The 9,396-nt window shown below is 44.8% G+C and overlaps 1 protein-coding gene across 1 annotated transcript; it reads left to right on the forward strand.

Annotated features, from left to right (window-relative positions):
• The first annotated feature begins 6,364 nt into the window (after nt 1-6,364).
• LOC115322753 (putative nuclease HARBI1) lies at nt 6,365-8,715 on the forward strand. The gene is made up of 3 exons (XM_040218132.1): nt 6,365-6,750; nt 7,184-7,594; nt 8,484-8,715. Exons 1-3 carry the CDS (start codon nt 6,365-6,367, stop codon nt 8,713-8,715), a joined length of 1,029 nt encoding a protein of 342 aa, XP_040074066.1.
• The last annotated feature ends 681 nt before the right edge of the window (nt 8,716-9,396 follow it).

The following is a 9,396-nucleotide window of genomic DNA, read 5'->3' on the forward strand; positions in this document are numbered from 1 at the left end:
CCTAAATACGCCCAACACTAATCAGAAAGCTACCTTCTGTTTACACACATTTCTTTCTATTAATTTCTGCTGTAATATTATTGAGAGCTATAACCAATTTTTAAAACGAAATACTGAAGGGCAGCAAACTGATGGTCGAGGCAAATTTGTAGAAACCACAGGGGCGACTATCTACGAATACATGAAAGTATAAAACATTGAGGACGGGGACGGTAGCACGACTTCCAGGGTTGTAAAAGTTACTTCAAAAATGTACCTAAGATACAGTGACAGTTACTCATATGAAAATGTACCTAGGTACGTATCTAGCTACTCGCTTAAAAATGTGCCTAGGTACAGGTACAGTTACTTCAAAGGTACATTTTTTATTTTCACGCCAAGTATTTTTCTGAAATTTGTCACATTATTATTAGAAGTAAATCCTTTGTATACTGGGATGTACACAAAAACAAGTTTGATAAGCATGCTTTATTGGTGTCAATGGGCCCGCCCTGTTCCCGCCCTGTTCCCGTGCGCTAGATACCAGCGAAGTCAAAGCTAGCGCGAGCCCAATGCTCTGTGCATTCCTGACTCGCGCGTGGGCTCGTGCAGTGTGGGCACCGTTACGGGATCCATGCGCGCGCTTGTAGCTTCGGCTGCGCTCGCACCGAAGCTGAAACGAAGTGTAATTGAGTTTCACCAAACTCTGGATGTAGTGCTGGTAAAGCCTCACCGTCCTTTTCGGAGCACAAAGCACTGCGCGACTCGCGCGAATGTGGTGTCTGCTCCGCGGGTGTCGCTTCTCTGCAGCGCGTCGGTGCATGCCAAGGAGCGCACTCAACGGGTTAACTCGCCGTGATCCGATCGTGACTTCGCCAGCACATCGAAAATGAATCGGAATTTTTGAAGCGAATATCAGATACCGTAATATTGGAAGCTGCTGCCCAAAAAACAACTCTAATCTGAACTAAAACATTCCACAACAATGAGGATCGTTAGATGCTGCTGCAGATACCTGAAAAGAAGTGGAGGCTGATAAAACTAAATATCCTGTACCATCAGAACTCAATGTTACATATTTAATTGTATTTTTTTATCTGACGAGCACATAAACTTCATTTTAATTTTTTTTTGTGTTTACTTTGTTGAATTTTATATATCCTATCTGAAAAAGGCGACAGGCGCTGTGTTCCAATAATAGAGATGGGCTTTATATAGCAATGCGGCATTATTTCATTTTCAAGTAATATGCCAACATATGCCGGACCCTGCTCCAAAAGGGCCACTACCTGCTCCAAAAAATATTTTGCCTGCTACAAGGCCTGCTCCAAAAGGTCAAATGGCACTTCCATCACTGTGTAAGGTTTGTTATGCTCCGTACTATGTGCGTTTACGTACGTCAGTCGGCCAAGAGGGTAGCAACTTTTCGTGCGTACAATACGCCTACTACTGATTTCTCGTTGTTCTCAACAGCGGATGTTCGATAACTGGGACTTAGAACTTTTGCAGGACCCCCTCGAAACCGTTGTTTAAAGCCTGTCCCTGCGTCAACTCACTCTTCGTTTTCGACGTGTTTCGACCTATTCACCACTCTGACTTCACCTATATATTATATATGACGAAGTAGAGGTCCCTTGGTAGAACAACGGAAACTTTATTTTCGACGTTTCAACCGGAGTCCGGTCTTCGTCAGGAATGGGTAACAAAGAAAGGTTTGGTCATACTTATGCAAAATTACGGTGCAAGTCCATTTTTCAGGGTGTCTGGAGCGACGGTAAGAAGTCGTTACAAAGATGTCCGAGTGCGCTAGGTAAACTAGGCTTCCGAGAAAATGAACCGACCCACAACAATTATCTGTAAGCTGCCTCGTCATTGGTCATTTAGATATCGTCTTCATTTTAGTTTTACTGGAAGTAACCAATTTTTCCCTTTTTAATGCCCGCGCGTCCGGAATTTTCCGCCGCTGTTGACCATCTTTGGCGTCTGGCAGAAATATCGTTTTCGTCTCAAGTGCTAATGCTGAAACCTAGTTGGACTAGTGTCCTGCGCCGCTGAGCTGCTCTGATACGGTGCAATAAGTATTAACTAGCCATGCTTTGCTTTTTAAGAGGTCTCACAAGGAAGCACTAAAGAGTGTCGACAAGAGCAAGACGAATGTCGACGGGGTAAAACGGAAAGCCGCGGCACCCAAGGAAAGACCCGAATGTAGCACAGGGCCTCCACAACATAGAATAGCAGCAGCCCAGCCATCAGTGGCATGACTACATCAGGAGCTCGAAGTCTCCGTTCGGCCAGAGTACGAGTGCTTCGACTATCTGCCCTTGATGTTTGCATCCTTCTACTGCTGCAATAAGTTTTGACAACGAAGCCTGCCAGTTTTGTTGTGCTTAATTATGTGAAATGAACATTTACATATCTAAGGTCTCCCAATACTATTTTCCGCACGTAATTATAACTGTGACTCTGGATGCAGTATTTGTAGGGGGTATTTTAGGAACCAGGAGGGAGTTTCTTCAGACGTAGGTATTTTCAGTTTTGTAAAGTGCAAAATTTGAGTTCGATTTATTGCGTGAAAACAATTCGTGATGTTAAATTGCTTTAAGACTGTAATTATAATTTATTTTCAGTTATATGTTATATTGTATTTTCTACGATTTTGACGAAGTGAATAAAAAAAGTACCTGTAAAAAGTAACTTCACTTAGTTACAAGTTACTGGAAAATGTACCTAAGATACAGATACAGATACTGAGAAATGAAAGTACCTAGGTTTGTACCTCAAGTACAACAAAAGTACCTAGTTACCGATTTACAGTTACTTGTACCTAGGTACTTTACAACCCTGATGACTTCTTTCATTGAGCAGCAACATAGAACGACACAAAATATAAAACCGTCCTCAAAGGTTTCAACGTTCTCGAAGAAGACAAGGAAAAAATTGTGAAAGAAAAGAGAAATTCTCAATAAATTTAAAAGTTGAAAAGCAGTTGCCTCACGCCGAGGTATCAGAAATCTAGTTATCTCAGGTGTCAGGATTTCGACATCTGCTATTCTGAGTGATAATAAAGTTGCGGAAATATTGTTGTTGACAGTCCCAAAAGGAAATGTAATAAAAATTTAAAAGTTTGGAAAGCACTAGCGTCACTGCAAGGTATAAGTAACCCAGTGATCTCTGGTGTTAGGAATTCGACCTCTGTCTTTGGCCTTAGAATGAAAGTGCAAAAATGCTCTTGTTGACAGTCCCCATGGCACATGCTTCAATGATTTCTCTTCCTAAGCGGTTATTGTGCCCGCTAAGTGTTCTATACTTTGTGTCCCCCTACGAGGATGACACATATATACTCTGTACTCTATATTACAATCTGTGTCATCCTACGGCTATTCTATACTCTGTGTCATCCTACGGCGGTCTGTGGCCAAAGCCACGGACCGCCAGGTCTAATCACGTTCCGCGCTAAACAGTGACATGCTTAGCATGATTTGGGGCGGACAAATAATGCCCCGAGCCTTAAAGCGCTGAATCATTTCAATAGCTTCGACACTGAATAGAGCCTCTAGGTTGTGGCTTTTTTTTTTTGCCAATGTAATATTGTTGAGTCACTTACTGCTATTCGATTCAAACACCTGTCCGTTCATCCCCATCAGTGATCTGAGACGCGGGCTCAGATGCGTGCATTGAAGCGAAATAGCACACCATTTCTAAGTTGCTCGTGATTGGATCTGGCGGTCCGTAGCCTTTGCTTTTAGTTCATTGTAGGGTGAGACGAAGTGTTCTAGCATAGAGATAAGGAGTACGTTCATTAAACATGCGGCTGTAAACAATGATTATCTTCGAATGCGATCGCATTTATCGTTGCGCACACCGGCACACTCTAAGGAATAGGGGGCACAGGGGTAGTCCCCTTGTCCCTTATGCAACTCCCCAAAACTACATTTCGTCGTTTTGTCCACTGGCGTCGAGCTGGCGATACCAAATTTTATAAACCGCTTGATAGCTGGTGGATATAACGTACTAAATAGCTAATGTGCGCATCAAAGAGTGCAAAAAAGCATTACTACAATTTCGCAGCAGGGCCAAAAAAACCTTGACTTTCTTAATGTAGCCTTTAGTGAGTATATTAGCTATATTAATAGGTCCTATAGCTCGACTATCAAGCCGCTCGTAAACGTTGGTATCGTCAGCTCGACGTCAGTGGAGAGAACGACGAAATTTACTCAGCACGGAATAAAACTCGAACGCCGGAACGCGCGGCCATCAACACAGGCTGCGCCACCTGGAGGACCCATGATAATTAATGAAAATGCGCCGAAAGTGCGAGGGTCCGGGTCCTACTAGGATGTGCTCGACCCTCGCGCGGTGCGTCTGGGACTTCCGCGTTTCGCAAGTGGGGCGCTGTAGCGCACGCCAGGAGGAGAAGACTCCATGGGCGTGATCCGCTGGCGCGTGCGCAAACAGCTTTCTGCTTCTCTTAGCATTGACCTCTCGCAGCGAGCGCAAGCCGCTGGTGTTGACAGGGCGACAGTGCGGCGACACAAAAGCACCCCAGGTGACGGTGCTTACAGCGCGCCACCGGCGAAACGTGGAAGCCCCAGACGTGCCGCACGAGGGTCGAGCTCATATGAGTGACCCGCACTCTCGCACCCCGGCGTATTTTCTTTAGTTTTCAGCATAGAGTTATTACAATAAACGCTAGAGGCTCAGCTGGCGCTAGTGTGCTGTTGCAAATTGAAGCAGACAGCAAGCAGTCAGAAATTGACTTCCGGTAATGCATTTCTATGGGAAAAAGCGAGTGCATTTTCTCTCTGCGCTCGATTATAAGAGAAATATCACGAATAATTTGAACGTACTAGACACATTGGAACATTTCTCAGTCACGCAGACGAAATAATTGTTCAGTTACAGCATTTTTATTTGAAAATCGCGGCATTAAAAACGGTGTTAAAACCGCTTCGTACGTGTATTTATGTGCACTGTCGGACACTGTTAGCGCGAACACGGCGTCGACGCTTTCCAGCATGGGGGATATACGTGCCAAACGAACGAACGACATGTGGAAAACCAAGAGAGACGCAAGAACTACGCAGTAACACTGGGTAAGTAACTCCTTGTGCTTGCAGACGATCAAAATAAGTTGAAAGTCACGTAATATAGCCCGATTTGCAATAAATAAGTACCGCTTTATTCTTTCTGCTTAGCGAAGATGCTTGTTCTGTGTTCAAATCATCACCCGCACGCTCCAAATCTTTGCAAATAGGGGAAAGCCAGAGGACAGGTGCGCGATAAAAACTGCCCAACGTAGTAAATAATAAGAAAACACACCTTTCGTAGTTAACGTACTTTATTCTTTACGTTTCGAACGTTTTTTTTAACCGCTCGTAGAGATGCACGACGGGGTCATTTTCATATAGTGAGAGGACAGGCATATTAGCAATATATAAGCACCAACGGAATGCTGGCTAACTTTTAACACACTCTACATTCCTTTGGATCGTTGATTTGCTTAGAATCGTCGCTCGTTTCTACATCCCTTCCTTGAAACAGAGGTTTGGGCCTGAAATATAGCGAAATTTAGCATCGTTCAGTGGTAAAGGAAAAATGCTGTAACTAAAGCAATTACACTTTCACAATATTAATAAAGATACATACTACCCGGTACAAGCGAAATAACAAAAGTTATTAATGTTATTTTCCGGCGACGAGACAAAATTCACGAGCGTTTTCCCATAGGAATACACAGGAAGACTGGAAAAGTAGACTGCATGCTGTCTGCTTCAATTTGCAACCGGAAGTCCCATAGACACTAGCGCCAGCTGAGCCTCTAGCGTTTATTGTAATAACTCTATGGTTTTCAGGGGCCCTCCAGGGCCGGTTTTCCCGAAGCGATGGTAAACCCATTTTGGTAAACCACGGTGCCTAGGACGGAAAAAGTACCTAGGTACTGTAATAAACGGCTGGATATAGAACAACAATAAATATTTTTTATTGGGCACTAAGATGCGTCATATGTCGGTAAAACAAGCCAGTCAAGTCAAAATATAGTAATGTTGTACTTGAAGACCAATTTATTTGCTTCAGATGGTACGAAGAAATGTTAGCTATTATGCTAGAGTTTGTCGAAGAATATTCGAAAATGTAAGAAACATTTCCTTCAATATGTTTCGCCGTAAACAACGCATAAATTTCCCGTGTGCCTTCCAGTCTGGCAACGCCGGTGCTTTAGTCTCGTTTTTGTTCCTTGCGGCGCACGTTTCTGCGATCCCTGCTGATCTCAACTGTTCGCCCTCTCTTCCGTTCTCCCAACCGATCCGCCGATTAACCCACCGACCAACTGCGGACTTACATACAACTGATTTGCGAACCTATTCGTACTTTGATAACGGAAACGATGTCGAACGGGACGATGCGTCGACGTCGACGAGGCCGCTCGTTCGCGCAGTACGTTGTCGTTATACTGAGACGAAAGCGTGCGTTCCGTGACCGCCTCGATCCGCTGGAAGAATTCGACGAGGATGTGCTGCAGCAACAATTCCGGTTTGGTCGCGCGGGAATCCTGCTTCTCGCGGAGACGCTGCTCCCCGTCTTGGAGCGGTCGACGCGTCGCAGCTGCGCCCTGTCCGCAGAGCAGCAGGTGATCGTCGCTCTGCAATTCTACGCCACAGGCAACTTCCTCATCACTGCAAGCGACTACGTCGACGTGCAGGTCTCTAGTGCTTTACGGTCCGTGAGGCAGGTCACCGTAGCTCTGGCACGTCGTGCAAAAGACTTCATACGGTAAGACTTCATGCGGTAAGGAGTTTCTGAGCGTTCCGAGAAAAAAAAAAAGAAAGTCAAATTGTGCTGAGTTTGTTTATGAGTAAAGCTATACGCATTCCGTCGTGCAGCTCGGCCGGAAAGGGCTATACGCACTACGCGAGACTCGTATGAAACGAATGATTGCAGCGTGTTTTCTTAGCGGTGGTATAGCATAGGTAAGGTCTCTGCTTCGTACGCAAGTGGACGCGGGTTTGATCCGCGGTGTGGGCCTATTTTTTTTTTCTCTAACATTTTGTTTTGTCGAGGCATTTGGCAATATTTACAATATTTCTTTTTTACGATCAACACTGAAAACAGGGAAAAAAACGAATGTTGTCGACGAAACTTCGAGAAAATGTGCATGCAGGGGTATTGTGCTGTAAATTAACTTGTGAATGGATTGACAATGCAGGTGGCCTGACGTCGCAGAGAGTGCTGCCTTGCAGGAGCAGTTCTTTGAGGTAGACGGGCTCCTTTGTATCGTGGGTGCAGTTGATGGCACCCGCATTCCAATCACGGGAGCGTGCGTGCACGAGGAGGTGTACGTGAACCGCCACTTGTACCATTCCATCAACGTACAGGTGGTAGTTGATGCATCCTGCCGCATACGGAACGTGGTTGCGAGATGGCCAGGAAGCACGCACGACTCTCGGATTTTCACCGAGAGCACACTACCAATCAAGCTGGCCGATGGCGTCTACGATGGCCTATTGCTTGGTGACAGCGACTACACCTGGCTGATGACGCCCTTCCTGTTGCCATCATCGGCAGCAGAAGTCAGGTACAACACGGCACACACCACGACAAGGATTATTGTTGAAAGGTAAGACGAGGTCACGCATCGTGGTGGGTTATTGGGCTGCTATATTGATAGGATTGCCACTAGACAGCGTAACGTTTTGTTGTCATAGCACAGAAGACACTGTTAATTGTAAGGATCCTGAGTACAGTTTTGTGTTCGCTAGACCAAGCAGGAAACAGTGGTTGCACGGAAGCTAAAGAGAGAAAAAAAAATAATATCCCAATAATAAATATTTAGTTATTGTGTCTTTCCAGTGCCCCTTTAGAGCCCGGGGGCCTCCGTAAGGGTGCACCGTAGACACATATATGCAGTGTTGCATAAAAAGCAGACACACAAAACGCATGCATAGTATCAAGAAACAAAAACGTGAAATATTCTCCAGCATATTTTTTTTGGAGAAGATATCACATTATTTGTTTGTTAGGCGCAGGATTTGTTACATACGCGTGAAACGTAATATTTTGGTTCAACCTGGATACAGAACCGCAAAACGATACAAACGCAAATCCGTATTTTTTTTCCGGCCCCACCTTTACAGAAATTACAGGCCTACCTGTCATACATTCTAAAATACTCCACACTACCGGGACTCACCGCAAAAATGCGAAAAATTGCACCGGGCTCGGGTTTCTAGAGGGAAGTCGTTGACAGACACCTTCGCACTGCTAATGTTAACGACTGTTTGTATGAAACTGTGTTTCGCTTACACTCAGCTATGAGGAACTTTTGTCGAGGGAAGTTTAGTATGCTGTAATTGTAGACATACTGTCATATATCTGGGCAATGATAAGAAATGATTGCCGAGTTTTTGGTAGGCTACAGCATTCAGAAAGTATGAAATAGTCTCGACCCTAATATATTAGTGTACTTTAAATAAATTATACTCATTCTGCCCTTATGATGCACGCAGGACAACAGGCAAGCTGAAGTGCAGGTTCCACTGCCTGCATGCCGAGCTGCGCATGGAGCAAAGCAGATGCTGCGACAGCATCGTGGAATGCTGCGTGCTTCACAACCTCGCCAAGAGATACCTCTGCGCGATGCCAGGGACCGCCACCCCCGGTTCCCGTGGAGCCCATGGCAGCCGGCATGGCGAAAGCAATGAGGCTCGGCATGCCCTTGTCGACCAGTTCTTCTGTTGAGCGTAGGTATGTGCATGGGTATGCTATCTTTTCAATTCAAACTGATTTTCTTAAATGCGAGACGCATACAGAGATATTGTCCTTGCTGTGTGTTTACTAGGCTCCGTAGACATCCAAAGGATGAATAATCGTAATAACAAGTTGAATGTGGCACGCGATTTCATATAATAAATTTTCTTGAATGCTTCTTGGCATCATTTGACTGTAGGTTTACCGGCAGCTAATATAAGGGGCTGAACCAACCCCAACATATTTCTTGGAGAACATAGATATTTTAAATATTTATGAAGCACTCTTCATGTAGGGTTTCAATATGAAGGTAAAGAGCCTTTTCGGCGTTCGCTCGTTGCAAAAGAATGGGAGCGTTGGCAGATATTAGAGCAGGTATATGTTGTGCTGCGACTGCTATCTACCTTTATTTACAAAAGCGTTGCTTGGAGACGATGCAGCACCCCTCGTATGCCGCTCAAGCGTCCACCCTCATATTGAAAACGTCTATACCCTTTCCTGATTCCGAACATTGTAGCAGAAAGAGTGCCTCAAGCATTGCAAACCATATTGTCTCGGAAACCCTCTTCATTGCAGCATGTTTTGTTGATTGCAACAATGGCATGCAGTTAAGATATAATGTGGCGGTGTCCAAGAAAGGCAACTCTTCTGAACAGAATTTCAGGCACGGAT

Source organism: Ixodes scapularis, unplaced genomic scaffold (genome assembly GCF_016920785.2).
Source record: "Ixodes scapularis isolate PalLabHiFi unplaced genomic scaffold, ASM1692078v2 PGA_scaffold0__279_contigs__length_252992795, whole genome shotgun sequence".
Taxonomy (NCBI): domain Eukaryota; kingdom Metazoa; phylum Arthropoda; class Arachnida; order Ixodida; family Ixodidae; genus Ixodes; species Ixodes scapularis.